We start from the raw sequence: 15,344 nt of genomic DNA on the forward strand, positions 1-15,344 counted from the left end.
TTTGCTTAATTGAAAATAAGCTATTTGTGATAGCCAGCGTTTATATCCCCCCCCCCATTTAAATTTGAAGTTTTACATAAATTGATTGAGTTTACATTGGACAAACCAGGAATACCGATAGTTATTATAGGCGACTTTAACGAAGTCTTAGATAGGATCCAGGATAGATTCCCGCCAGGAAATAGACCTAAAACAAAAGGAGAGGACCGCTTAGCGCTACTTTTGGATGAAGTGGGGTTATGTGATATGTGGCGTACGCGCTATCCACAGGAACGTCAATACTCCTGTTTCTCGAAGACTCACCACACTTTATCCAGAATAGACATGGTGTTGGGCAACGAGGAGGCAGCAACATTAGTAACATATATAGAATATGGCCCAAGAGGAGTCTCTGATCACTCACCGATCGAGCTGAAAATAAATACTAGGGGCAAATGGTACCCAAGAGAATGGAAAATTAGCCCTCACTGGTTTGAACTAATGAGTGAACACAGTATGGTGACGTCGGCTCTTAAAGAATTCTTACAGATAAATTAGGGAACGGCACCAGTGGGGGTGGTATGGGACTCCCTAAAAGCCTACCTCCGAGGCCTCCTGATCCAAAAGATAGCAGGGATTAAGAGGTAGAACAGGGAGGGAGAGAGTGAGACAAGGAATCAGTTGCTACAGGCAGAGAAGAGATACATTGAAGCCCCAACCTCTCACAGTTTAAAAGAGTGGTTAGAAAAACAACAAATATACAAAATGACTATATTAAAAAGAACCGAGGGAAAACGAATATTCCAGAAACAGAACCAGTTTGGAGAGGGAGAGCGAGTGGGGCGTCTACTATCTCTGATTATTAGAACCAATTCCCCCCCCTCCACTGTTACAGCAGTTAAGTTATTAAGCGGCGAAATTTCCTCCGATAAAACCGTGATATTAAATACTTTTAGAGAATTTTTTGTATCTCTTTATAGCTCCAAGAGAAGGGAGGGGACTGAAGGACCGTAAATTTTTTTCCAGGGATTGTCTGTCCCGACCCTCTCGGAGGAAGATAATATCGACATGGAGGCGCCAATCACCCTAGGAGAATTAAAACAGGCAGTGGCGGGGATGTCAATTCAAAAGTCACCAGGCCCAGATGGGATTCCCTTAGAGATCTATAAAAGGTATGGGGATACCCTGCTACCAGAACTCCTAAAGACATTAAATTGGGCACTGACTCACGGAACACTTCCCACCTCCATGACAGAAGCCACTATTATTGTCTTACATAAGGAGGGGAAGGATCCAACTGAGGCTTCATTGTATCGTCCTATCTCGCTTCTATGTACTGACGCCAAGATCTTGGCCAAAGTGTTAGCAACTCGTCTTAACCGGTATATCCATGCGCTTATACATCCTGACCAATCTGGCTTCATCCCCAATAGGTCAACCAGTACCAACATCAGGAGAGTGTTCCTGAATATGCAAATTCCAACAGAGGGAGTGGGCTCCAGAGACGTTTTAGCCCTGGATGCTGCCAAGGCTTTTGACAGCCTGGAATGGGACTACCTATGGAAGGCCCTAGAGAAATTTGGGTTTGCCCCCAGGTTTATTAGTTGGGTGAAGTTGTTATACAATCAACCAAAAGCAAAAATTAAAATTAATAATGAATTTTCAGAAATTTTTCAACTAGAGAGAGGAACGCGTCAGGGCTGTCCCCTTTCCCCCCTTTTGTTTGCTCTGGCGATGGAACCACTAGCTATCAAAATTAGAAATACTAAAGATGTACAGGGGTTCCGCAGACAGACTATAGAGGACAAGATTGCACTGTTTGCGGACGATGTCCTCTTCTTTCTGGGAGACGTTGAAACCTCGTTAAAAAATGTGATCAAAACAGTGGGCGATTTTGGGCTATGCTCCGGGTTGGTCATTAACTGGGAAAAGTCAGCACTATTGCCAATTGATCCCCTTGGCGCCCAGATACCTCCTGGAATCCCTCAGTTAAAAGTAGTAGTTATGTTGAAATATCTCGGGATTTGGATCACGAGGGACATTAATAACTTTGTCCAAAATAACTTAATCCCTCTTTTATCCAAATGGGAACATAAAAGAGACGCCTGGTGTAGACTACCATTATCCATAGCGGGGCGATGTAATTTAATAAAGATGCTATGGTTGCCCCAGTTACTCTATATCCTCCAGAACTCCCCAGTTTGGATAGATCAAAAATGGTTCAAAAGGATAGAATCCCTCTTCAGAGAGTTAATCTGGAAGAAGGGACAAGCCAGGATTTGTCTCCAGACCATGCAGTTACCAGCTAAAGAGGGGGGAATGGCAGTACCTCACCCGAAAACATACTTTCTAGCCTCGCAGTTACAACATCTTGCGAACTGCGGACTGGAGGGAGGGGGTAATTCTGGTAGATTGATGCTAACTGGGGCACCACATAGGACAATAGTGGAGGCACTTGAGGCGGGCTTGTTTGTCCATAAATGTCCAACTATAAAACTTAGCCTTAAAGTGTGGCAAACAACAAAAGTATTGATGGGCTATAAGGGAATAACAATTTTTACCCCTCTCTGGTGCAATCAAAACTTAAAAGAATTAAAGAACATTGAGAGATGTAAAGAATGGGAGAGACAAGGGATAACCCGTTTAAACCAATTGTACAATGGAGAACAGATGAAATCCTTCGCAGACTTGCGACAGGAATTCAACATAACAAATAAACATTTTACAGATATCTCCAGATCCGACACGCCATCCAAGCTCAGTTTGGGTTACAACCCATCGTATGGTCCCCAGCTCCCACCCTCCTGAAAATAATCTCTTCAAAAACAACTAAAGGACTGATATCTGAGTTGTACTCAAGAATAGGAGCTAAAACCATAAGTAGGGCAGGCCTTACTAAGAGCAGGACAGGATGGGAGAAAGACTTAGGTCAAATGACCACGGAACAATGGAGTGCGATCTTGAGGAGGGGGGTATTGGTTTCGATCTCCCCATCTCAGAAGGTATCACACTTGTTCCTCTTGCATAGAGTATACTATACCCCCAGGAGAATGTTCAATCTTGGGTGGAGAAGTACTGACGAATGCCCAAGGTGCAGAGCGACAGGCAATCTTATCCACATGTTAATGGAAATGCCCAAAGCTATTTAGATACTGGGAGGAGGTGGTTGGCAAAATAAATAAAACTTTTAAAACTAAGCTTGAAGCTGAGTCTAAGATATGCTTATTAGGCAGCATAGAGGAAAACAGAGTGCCAGCCAGCTCCCTTGAAGTGGTGCTGAGATGCCTCTTCCAGGCAAGGAAGTTAATTGCCTTGAGGTGGCAGGCCCAGATGCCACCCACTGCTAAATCTTGGGTTGAAACCATTAACACAATGATTTGGAGTGAGAGAGTGACACTCACTAGGCAGGGCAATTATAGAAAGTTTGTGAGGATGTGGAAACCCTGGCTAGATGAAACAGGATGCTCTATATAAAAAGAGGACTGTCGTCATCCAAATTCAATAAATATCTTAACCCGCTATCGGGCATTCCTCCATGGGGAAGATTCACTTAAAGTATATTAATTTCCAAAATTGGCTCACGGTGTGATGGGAGGGTGGGTGGGAGGGTGAGGGTGTGTGGGGTGGGGGGGGGGGGGGGAGAGGTATGACAGTTTAGAATAAAGAGATCTTTCATTTATTTAAAATGGTACAAAGAAAGAGGTGAGGACAAGATAGGGGGAAAATGGGGAAAAATGTATGGTTGTGTATTTTTTATATTACGCACGATGATATAATATCTTTTGTATCTTTTTGTATGCAAACAACAATAAAAAAAAGTATTGTAAAAAAAAAAGTACTACTAAGTGCTATTTATTACTTATAGTCAGTGTACTCTCAGAGCTTTCAAACATTTTATTGAATTTTTTTTAAGAGGAATTCAAGACAAAGGCCCAGATTCACAAAGCACTTACGCCGACGTACAGCACGTTACACTGGCGTAAGTGCCAATGTGCGCCAGCGTATGTGTGCGGCAGACCCACGAACCAACATGCCCCTAATAACAGGCTACGCCCCGCCGATGTAGCGTGAGCACGCCGGCGTAGGGTGGGCGCACATGTGGGCTGGGCGCACGGTGCTGCTCCCATTGATTAGCCATGCAAACATGCAAATGAGGGGAATACGCCGATTCACAAACGTGAGATGCGCACAAGTTGTACATCGGGCGTAAAGTTATTCCCCATACATGAGGCGCAACCCGGCAACAGACATGCACAGGTCAGCTGGAGAGCAGCTGCAGCAGCACCGTTACGGACGAGCAGAGCAACCACACTTGCAGGACAACACATCCGTACGCCAACATGCCAGGGGCAGCCATGGTCATAGCACTACTGCGTCAACATACACGAATAAGTTCTTCTTGCGCTTCTCCTTCTCACTGTCACTGTCTGACATGTCGTCTGCACCAGGCAACACAAACCGGCGTACTGTGCGTTGGACGTGCGTCTCGCTGGCCGTACGTTATGTTCACGGCGTATGCGGTTATCCGGCGTAGCTTAGGCTGGTGGGGCCGGCGTGGTTGTGCGCAGGTGCAGGGGGGTGCTGTGCATGCGTCCACGTCATGGCACATGCGCAGGTCGTGATACGCCAGGCATAAAATGCTGCGCCACGCCAGCGTACCTGTCTGGCACTCGGGCCAGCATTTGCATGGGGTCACACCCACTTCCACCTACGGCGGCGTGCGCCTTTGCACCCCACGCCACGCTGGCGCAGCGTTGGGTGCACTGGCTTGTTGAATGCAATGCTTGCCTCGCCATGCTAAGTTGGTGTGCCGTACGGTGTGTGCGCTACGGCGGCGTAGTGTGCGCCTTGCTGTCTGTGAATCTGGGCCAAAAGGTACATTTTTCAGGGTGCTGGTTAGGTACAAATAACATTTCTTAATATTCACTATAATATAAAAAAAAAAATCTTCACTTCAGTTCCTCTTTAAGAAAGAAGAATGAATATATATATTTTTTAAGACACTGTTGTGCTGCCTATGCTTATCTTTTCATATGCACTATGCATTTCTAACATTTTATATTTTGCTTTGTTTATCTGCTCAGATACTGAGGTCTCCACAAAAATCAGCTGGACGAGAGACAAAATATGTAAGTGTTTTGCCTTTGTTTGAAAAAAATAAAAATAAATTGTGTAAAACCATAGAATTTTTTTAGTTTTCAGCATAAAGTCTCCCAAAATGTGATCCTAAGGCCCCGTACACACGTCCGCTGAAACTGGTCCGCTGACTAGTTTCAGCGGACATGTTCGGTCGTCTGTATGTCCGACCGGACAATTTTCCGGCGGATCGGACAGGTTTCCAGCGGACAAATGTTTCTTAGCATGCTAAGAAACATGTCCGCTGGAAGCCTGTCCGTCGGACATGTTCGGTCGTATGTACAGACTCACCGGACATGTCCTGTAACGGCTACCCACTGGTAGTGAGGGGTATCGGCCGTTGGAGACGTCCTTTTTGCTGACAAGTTATGATATGCAGGTACCGCCGGTATATCCCATCGAACGCCCTTCCAAGAAACGAGACGGGCTACGTTTGAAGGGTCAAGCAGACTGACTTTATTTGGCATATTTCACCTGCTTATATCTGCTTACAACTGTTACAAGAACAATGACAGTTTCCGCCCCCCCTTCACCCAGTAGGGGGCTTCAACACAGACCCCCTGAAACAATGACATCTCCTTGAATTAATCACTTGACCAGTCTCTAGACGCTTCGGCACCGCAAACCACTTAACATTTTCTGGCCAGGCACATTCCTTTCTCAATAGAATTCAATTAACCTTTAAAACAATTATCACTCACACATAATCCCCATCAGCATACACCTCACAGGGGGGCTGTTACCTACACAAGAGAGAGTTCATTAGCTATGCGAAGGGAACATTAGCATTCAGCAATGAAAGAGACTTGTCCAATTAACCCTTTGAGCTCAGAATACAATGTGACAAGCCATGCAGTTCCTTGTAGTCCTCCTTGCATGAAGATTATAACTGTCCCGGCAGCATGCATATGTCCGTTACACTACTCCCCTTTTGTGGAACACTCCGGCAGACCCGGATTGATCCTTTTCGGATCAACTTGGGGATGTCCGGTCTGCTGTTAGGGTAAAAGTTCCGTTTGCCTGGACAGTCCGTCGGCCTTCCCATTGGCTTACCAGGTCGGTAGCTGATGGTGACGGTGAATAATAGAATTCAATTCTGGAACAGTCACTTGCTTTGCTCTCTCAATGGCTCCCAAAACCTGTTGCTGATGCTCTTGGGACAGATACGGCACCACCTGGATGCAAATCCCATTTAATCTTTTGACAATTTCCGCCTGTTTGTGCATTTCAATGTTCAAGCCACGGGACATTTCATAATACATGACATAGTGTCGTTGCATCTCTGATTTCTCCCTGGCCAACTTGTCACATTCCCATTTTAGACTGTGATATTGTGCCGGATCTACAGTACATGTTGGGGAAGGTAGTCTTACCCGGTTCTCAGCAGCAAGCGGGTTGATTCCAGCAACGCGGGTGGTCACGGCACAAGCAGCAGCAGGTGTAGGTAAATAAGCCGAAGTCAGAGGGCCAATGTCGTTGCCCAGCACCACCTCGGCAGGTAGGTTGTCCATGATACCAACTGTGATCTTTCCTGACCCGGCTCCCCAGTCTAAGTGGACCCGTGCGGTGGGTACGCGAAATACAGCACCCCCTGCGACCCGGACGGCAACTGTGTGAGTGGACACGTTCTCTGGCGTTACCAGATGTTTTTGAATCAGAGTGATAGTAGTCCCGGAATCTCTTAGGCCTTGTGCTACTTGTCCATTCACTTGTACCTCCTGACGGTGATGCTGACGGTTATCCGGAGAGGCCGCTTGTATTGGGTCTGCCTCATACCAAATTCCCAGACATTCCTCAGGGCCCCCCTCGGTCTCCAGGCAGTGGGCCGCAGAGGGACGTGATGGAGTGACCTCTGTGTTGGGTGTTGTGCGTCTCCAATTGTTATTTGTAGCTCTCAAAGGGCAATAACGAGCAATATGTCCCGTGTCGCTGCAGTGATGGCACGTCACCCTAGGCGAATCCCGGGGGTAGTTGCTAGGCCCCTGAGGACGTGGTGGGACTGGAGCCCGAAACTCTGGGCGTGGGGTGACGGTTGGAGTACGCGGTTCTACCTTCTGAGCCAGCCGCATAGTACCCTGGCTTACTTTCCTTGTCTCCGCGTACTCATCTGCTAGCCGAGCCGCCTCGTTTAAGTTAGCGGGACGGCGATCTCGCACCCAGTCTTGTATGTCTGCGGCCAGGTCTTGGAAGAAATGTTCCATTAGGAACAGCTGCAATACTTCCTCCCCGGTGTTGGCCTTGCACCCTTGGACCCAAAGGGATGCCACCCTTTGTAACTGGTTGGCCCATTCCATGTGGGAGTCCACAGCCATCTTCTTGGACTCCCGGAAGCGCCGGCGGTAGGCTTCTGGAGTTACGGCGTATCGGGTTAGCAGCGCCTTTTTAACTTGCTGGTATTGTAAAACATCCTCTGGAGCAAGAGCCCGAAAGGCTTCATTGGCTTTGCCCGACAATTTCCCCGACAAAATAGTGACCCATTGGTCTGGTGGTACCTGGTGTAGTGAGCACTGCCTCTCAAAATCCGCCAAATATCCATCTATTTCCTCCTCACTTTCTACAAAAGCTTTAAATGCAGTGAACGGTATTTTCTTTCCTGTAGCAGCAGGTGGGGGGGTAGGAACTGCATGTGTAATGGGCTGTCCCGCTCTTACCAGTTCCAGTTCTTGTCCCCTCTTCGTTTGTATCTCTTCCCTTGCTTCCCGGAACAGCTGGTTTATTAGTTCCACAGACGTTTCTGGATACAAGGATAATCTCCGCTGTACAATCCCAGTAATTACATCTTCCTCGCTGACAGGTGCAAGGGGCTCAGTTCCTTCCATGGATACATCCATTTCGTCCAGCTCCAGCAGGTCAGCTATCAGCTCCCTCCGTGGTCTGTTGCTGGCGCTCCTACCACGAATCTCCAATAGATCTTTTAGTGTGGATCTTTTCAGCCTGGCGTACTGCGACTCCATTCAGAACTTGTTCTTTGGATAAAAGGACCATCCCACTGCTGCCACCAATGTAACGGCTACCCACTGGTAGTGAGGGGTATCGGCCGTTGGAGACGTCCTTTTTGCTGACAAGTTATGATATGCAGGTACCGCCGGTATATCCCATCGAACGCCCTTCCCAGAAACGAGACGGGCTACGTTTGAAGGGTCAAGCAGACTGACTTTATTTGGCATATTTCACCTGCTTATATCTGCTTACAACTGTTACAAGAACAATGACAGTTTCCGCCCCCCCCCTTCACCCAGTAGGGGGCTTCAACACAGACCCCCTGAAACAATGACATCTCCTTGAATTAATCACTTGACCAGTCTCTAGACGCTTCGGCACCGCAAACCACTTAACATTTTCTGGCCAGGCACATTCCTTTCTCAATAGAATTCAATTAACCTTTAAAACAATTATCACTCACACATAATCCCCATCAGCATACACCTCACAGGGGGGCTGTTACCTACACAAGAGAGAGTTCATTAGCTATGCGAAGGGAACATTAGCATTCAGCAATGAAACAGACTTGTCCAATTAACCCTGTGAGCTCAGAATACAATGTGGTACATCCAATTGTGACAAGCCATGCAGTTCCTTGTAGTCCTCCTTGCATGAAGATTATAACTGTCCCGGCAGCATGCATATGTCCGTTACATGTCCAATCGGCCGAAAGCCCTCGCATACGTCTAAGTGATTCGACTCATGCGTGGAAGCATTGGACTTCCAGGGCCACGCACGTCGCCGCGTCATCGCCGCGGTGACGGCACGGCCACGTCACCGCGTATCGTGTCCGTGCGGATTTCTGTTTGATGGTGTGTACAACCATCAGACAGAAATCTCCGGGTGGACATGTCCGCTGAAAACGGTCCGGCGGACCGTTTTCAGCGGACAGTCCGTCCGTGTGTAAGAGGCCTATCTCTATACAGTATATGACAACCATCTCCACCTAAAATCATATGAAATGTCATATCAGATATGGCGTAATCTTGTTTAAAACTGTTTGTGTTCTAAAATAAAAAACAAGGTAAACTTTAAAAATCTGTGCACTATCCATTAGTGAAAAGTGAAATCACTCCTTTTCTGTAAAATCCCAGTACATTCAGCATCCATGCCTTCTCTTATACGCCGACAGACAGCATGCACCCATGATTTATGTCTACCCAACACGTGAAGGCACATGCACATCACTGCAAATGAAGAGGTTATCCTTATGGGAGTGGTTCACTGACTGGGTGGAACAGAAGTTCCAGTAGAGTCATCTTATAATAATAAACACAGATTTATTTTCTCTTAAAAAAGACACATGCAGCATAATGGAAACATTTTGTATTTTAGCGCATTCCTGCATGGTAAATGAATGGGTGGCACAGTGGTGAAGTGGATAGCACTTTTGCCTAGCAGTGAAAAGGGTCGCTAGTTTGAATCCCAATCACCACACTACCTGCCTGGAGTTTGCATGTTCTCTCCGTGCCTATACTCTCTAAAGACATGTTGGTAGGTTAATTGGCTTCTGTCTAAATTGCCCCTAGTATACAGTGGGGATCGAAAGTTTGGGCACCCCAGGTAAAAATTTGTATTAATGTGCATAACGAAGCCAAGGAAAGATGAAAAAATCTCCAAAAGGCATCAAATTACAGATTAGACATTCTTATAATATGTCAAAGTTAGATTTCTTTATCGTACATCACGGGACACAGAGCGGCATATTCATTACTATATGGGTTATATGGAGTACCTTCAGGTGTTGACACTGGCAATCTCAAACAGGAAATGCCCCTCCCTATATAACCCCCTCCCATAGGAGGAGTACCTCAGTTTTTACGCCAGTGTCTTAGGTGTTGGTCATGGTTTAGCTTGCCTCCGCATCCTTGGGATTAGGTGAGCTACCGGTTCTGTCCAAAGGCCTCAGCGCTAAAGTGGTCAGTAACCGGACCCCAAACCCTTGGGGTATAGCCCATAATGCTTTTCTTTTTAGAGAGCTGGACCCTGGGCCCAGAACTTAGAAACCTTTGGGTGCCTAATGTTTCTGTTGCCAGAGTGCTATATGGGCCCAGGACAGTGGATCCTTCATAGGAACCCAGGGCCTGAAGGTCTAGACATCCCCACGGAGATGGGGGAAGATTGGGCCTCTTGCTTGGCAAAGTCCTGCGGCATGGAGCAGGTAAGTGAGGGGAAAACTTGCGGAACTTGGTTCTTAGCAGGTTTTTTTCTGGGGGGTCACAGGGGACATGCCTAAAGTTATGCGCTGCATCTGGCAAACTAGTCACATATCTTAATGATAGGATGGCTCTATGTGTATTATTCCCCATAAGAAGTGACCTCCCTTGTAGTGTTGGAAAAGCATTGAGTGGGGCCTGTGTGATATAAAGTGTATGTGTGTGTCAGAGAGCTGTGCTTACCTGCAAGCCTCCAGGCGATGCTCCATCAGTCTTCCTCCTCAGAGCCTGCAAGCAGGCAAAACGCTGACCTCCTCGTGGTTCCAGGCTGGAGCAGAGAGGCTCCCTTCCCCCCAACCCCCCCCCTATCGGAGGGCGCGCGCGTTCACGTGTTATAGGCGCAATTCGCGCCGTTTAGCTGAGGGGGGAAGGGCGGGTCAGTGGTTTAAGGAAGGGGCGGCCCTTCCTTTTTCGTTCCAAACAGCTCATTCTATACATTGGAACTGGGGAGGAAAGACCAGAGCGGCAGCACGGGGCGCCGAGGACACACAGTGGCCAGAAAGGATATTGCAGTCTTCAGAAGACTGTTTTCAAGCCTAGAAATAGGCTGTTTCTTTTCCATCTCATAGTTTTTCTTTGCAATACTACTCAGGGGGACAGAATGCTTTTTCTTTCCTGGATTTGAAACAAAAACGAAAAAAAAAAAAAAAAAAAAGATTGAAAAAAAAAAAAAAAAGAAGTCATCTAGGGGAGAGGAAGCATTTTTTATCCCCCAAACAGGTGTTTGGGCAATTAACTTTTATAGTTCCAAATACCAATAGGTAGCAGGTGTACCTCGGTATTGTACCATGGCATCCGGGTCAGAGGGTACAAGAGGTGGGGATTCCCCCAGAGAGTCTGAGGTCTCGGACAAAGCTATGCCGCTGCTTTCCCCACAGGGAGCCTTGGGGCCATCGGGATCTAGGGCTGGAGCTGGCGCGGGTCAGTCCAACCCTAAGATGGTTACGGACGAGGTATTACTCACCTCTTTAAGAGAGATGGAGAAAAGAATGGGAAAAATGATAGCCACAGCTATGCGGGGCAGTAAACGGATTAGATCTCCGTCGCCCGAGCGCGGACCCTCAGAAGAGGAGGTCCTTTCCTCAGGGGAATTGGACGACCTCTTGAATAAGGACCAAGTAGGTTCAGGGATCGAAGATCCGGATACAGAGGAGTCTGGAGCAGTCTCCCAAGGGGAGAGCTGGTGGATTCAAGCCTTAACGGACTTGGTCCATAATGCATTCAACTTGCCAGTACCAGATCTCCAGGTATCTACGGTTTCAGCTTTGGGCTCACTGAGGGCGCCTCAAAGCAATGCAGTATTTCCGATCCACCCTCTACTAGAGGGAGTTTTGTTCCAAGATTGGAACAAGCCAGATAAAATCTTCTTACCACCTAAAAGATTCTCTGCCCTATATCCTATGGAAGATAAATTTTCCAAGAAATGGGCTACTCCTGCAGTGGACGCAGCCATCTCATGTATTAACAAATCATTAACATGCCCTGTAGAAAACATACAGGTATTCAAGGATCCAGTTGATAAACGCTTGGAAGCACTACTTAAGAACTCCTTCATTACTGCAGGGGCAGTAGTACAGCCAGCTGTGGCTGCGATTGGGGTTGCTCAAGCATTATCGGATCAAGTTAAGCAGATGCTTAAACTTATTCCTGCCCAGCAGGCAGAAGAATTTTCGGATGTCCCTAGGGCCATATGTTTTACAGTAGACGCAATTAAGGATTCTATCCAGCAAGCGTCACGTTTATCGTTATCCCTTATCCATATGAGAAGACTCTTATGGTTAAAAAGCTGGGAGGCCGAGCCCCCATGCAAGAAGCTCCTGGTAGGGTTCCCCTTCCATGGAGGACGACTCTTCGGAGAAGACCTAGATAAATACATTCAAACCATTTCAAATGGCAAAAGTACTCTCTTGCCAACTAAGAGGAAGTTTCAGGGGCCTGCGTTTAAACGACAGTACTCCCCTGGGCAGGGGCCCTCTAATGCCAAACAGTATCGACGGCCTCCTGCGAAAGCAAACTTCGGCTTCAACAGCAAATCACAAGGACAGGCTGCTAGAGGCAGAAAGCAGTGGGTTCGCAAACCAGCAAAACCAGCCCCCAAGCCGACCTTATGAAGGGGCGCCCCCACCCACGAAGGTGGGGGGAAGGCTGCGACTCTTTTCAGAGGTTTGGGAAGCCAGCATTCCCGACGAATAGGTACGGTCTTCCGTGGCCACGGGCTACAAATTAGATTTCCTAAGGTTTCTTCCTCTTCATTTCCAGGAGTCGAGGATTCCAAACGATCCGGAGAAAGGAGCCGCATTAATGTCGGCATTAAATCATCTACTTTCCCAGGAAGTAATAGTAGAGGTACCAGTCCTGGAACAGGGGCTAGGTTTCTACTCCAACCTATTCATCATCCCGAAGTCCAATGGAGATGTCAGGCCAATTTTGGACCTAAAGATGGTAAATACATACCTAAAGATCCGCTCATTTCGGATGGAATCCGTGCGGTCAGCAGCTACCACACTCCAAAAGGACGACTTCATGGCGTCCATAGACATAAAGGATGCCTACCTTCATCTTCCAATTTATCAGCCACATCAAAAATATCTACGCTTCATGGTGGCTTTGCGTCACTTCCAATTCGTGGCGCTTCCCTTCGGGTTGGCTACGGCCCCCCGGGTGTTCACGAAGGTCCTAGCTCCAATCCTAGCCAAACTAAGGATCCAAGGGGTCACGATCCTAGCATACCTGGACGACCTCCTAGTCATAGATCACTCGTCTCCCGGCTTGGAGCGAGCAGTGGCCCTCACGGTCCAATACCTCGAGAAGTTCGGCTGGGTCCTAAATCGAGAAAAGTCAGCTTTCCTGCCCACAAGGCAGTTGGAATATCTCGGCATGAGATTAGACACAGAACAACAAAGAGTGTTTCTACCGCTGAGGAAGGTCAAAGCCATCAAGGAATTAATCCTACTAGTTCTAAGCAAGAAGGAACCGACTATTCGCCTATGTATGAGGTTACTAGGCAAGATGGTGGCCACATTCGAGGCGGTACCATACGCCCAGAGCCAAACTCGCATCCTGCAGGCAGCCATCCTGTCAGCATGGAGCAGAAGGCCACAGGCCTTGGATATCCCGTTGCCGCTCTCATCAAGAGTCCGACAAAGTCTGTGTTGGTGGTTAGACCCTCAGAATCTACTGAAGGGGAAGTCTTTCAGCCCAGTGGCTTGGAAGATAGTGACCACAGACGCCAGCCTGACGGGCTGGGGAGCAATTTTGGACGGTTGCACTCGCCAAGGTACTTGGGCAACGCCAGAGAAGCAGTTGCCCATCAACATCTTGGAGCTCAGAGCTGCTCGACTAGCCCTCAGGGCTTGGACGTCAAAATTGCAGGGGTTCCCGGTGAGAATTCAATCAGACAATGCCACGGCCGTGGCATACATAAATCACCAAGGGGGAACCAGGAGTCAAGCCGCTCAGAGAGAGGTGAGCTTGATTCTCCTATGGGCAGAGGCTCATGTGCCCTGCATATCGGCAATATTCATTCCAGGAGTGGACAACTTTCAGGCGGACTTCTTAAGCCGCCAGACTCTATTGCCGGGGGAATGGTCTCTGCATCCACAAATCTTTCAAGCACTCTGCCAAAGATGGGGAGTGCCGGACGTGGATATCATGGCATCGAGACTCAACAAGAAGCTAGACAAGTTCATGTCCCGCTCAAGGGATCCGATGGCCTGCGGAACCGATGCGTTGGTTTGCCCTTGGCATCAGTTCAAACTTCTTTATGCGTTTCCCCCGCTCCAGTTACTACCCTGCCTGCTGCGCAGGATCCGGGTGGAGCACATACCAGTCATCCTGGTAGCTCCAGCATGGCCCAGAAGGGCATGGTACTCACTAATCTTAAGGATGGTAGTGGGAGACCCTTGGACTCTTCCTCTACGGCCAGACCTGCTATCGCAAGGTCCGATCCTCCACCCTGCCTTACGGCATCTAAATTTGACGGCCTGGAAGCTGAATCCCTGATTCTCAGGGGTAGAGGTCTGTCTCAGAAAGTAATCTCTACCCTAATCAGAGCCAGGAAACCGGTCTCTAGGGTGATTTATTACAGGGTCTGGAAGGCCTATGTAGGCTGGTGTGAGTCCAAGCGATGGCTTTCTCGCAAATTTACCATCGATAGAGTATTAAGTTTTCTCCAGCTAGGAGTGGATAAAGGATTGGCATTAAGCACAATCAAAGGACAGATTTCTGCTCTGTCAGTGTGGTTTCAGCGGCCGCTGGCCACCCACTCGCTGGTTAAGACCTTCCTTCAAGGGGTCTTACGTATTAAACCTCCAGTTAAATCCCCGCTTTGCCCGTGGGATTTAAACCTTGTTCTGTCAAGTTTACAGAAACAACCGTTTGAGCCGTTGGCTGAAATTCCTTTGGTTTTACTGACAAGGAAGTTAGTATTTTTGGTCGCCATAGTTTCCGCAAGAAGAGTATCGGAACTGGCGGCCTTATCCTGTAAGGAACCATATCTTATTTTTCATAAGGACAGGGTCGTTCTCCGCCCTCATCCTTCCTTCCTACCGAAGGTTGTATCCAGTTTTCATTTGAACCAGGATTTGGTATTATCATCCTTCTTCCCTAAACCTACTTCCAGAAAGGAAGGGTTGCTGCATACCTTGGATATCGTCAGGGCCATGAAGGCCTATCTTAAAGCTACAAAGAAGATCCGGAAAACAGACGTGCTGTTCATATTACCGGATGGGCCCAAGAAGGGGCAGGCAGCTGCAAAGTCCACCATTTCTAGGTGGATTAAGCAATTAATCACTCAGGCCTACGGCTTGAAAGGGTTGCCTCCTCCAGTATCATTAAAGGCTCATTCTACTAGGGCCATGGGCGCCTCCTGGGCAGCACACCACCAGATCTCTATGGCTCAAGTTTGCAAGGCGGCAACCTGGTCTTCTGTCCACACGTTTACAAAATTCTACCAGTTGGACGTAAGAAGGAAGTCTGATACAGCCTTTGGGCAGGCAGTGCTGCAGGCTGCAGTTTGAGACCCTCGGATTC

General features: G+C 47.8%; 1 protein-coding gene across 5 annotated transcripts in view; it reads left to right on the forward strand.

The window, feature by feature from the left end:
* LOC120936984 (muscular LMNA interacting protein) overlaps positions 1-15,344 on the forward strand; it is a 255,871-nt gene that overhangs the window by 180,033 nt on the left and 60,494 nt on the right. For 3 of the 5 annotated variants that reach the window (XM_040349836.1, XM_040349835.1, XM_040349834.1), the window contains exon 9: positions 5,064-5,108. The exons of the other annotated variants lie outside the window; for them this stretch is intronic. In XM_040349836.1, the coding sequence (XP_040205770.1) occupies positions 5,064-5,108 (45 nt within the window). The remainder of the gene's footprint in view (positions 1-5,063; positions 5,109-15,344) is intronic. 5 annotated transcript variants of the gene reach the window in all.

This window comes from Rana temporaria, chromosome 4 (genome assembly GCF_905171775.1).
Source record: "Rana temporaria chromosome 4, aRanTem1.1, whole genome shotgun sequence".
In the NCBI taxonomy this organism is placed as follows: domain Eukaryota; kingdom Metazoa; phylum Chordata; class Amphibia; order Anura; family Ranidae; genus Rana; species Rana temporaria.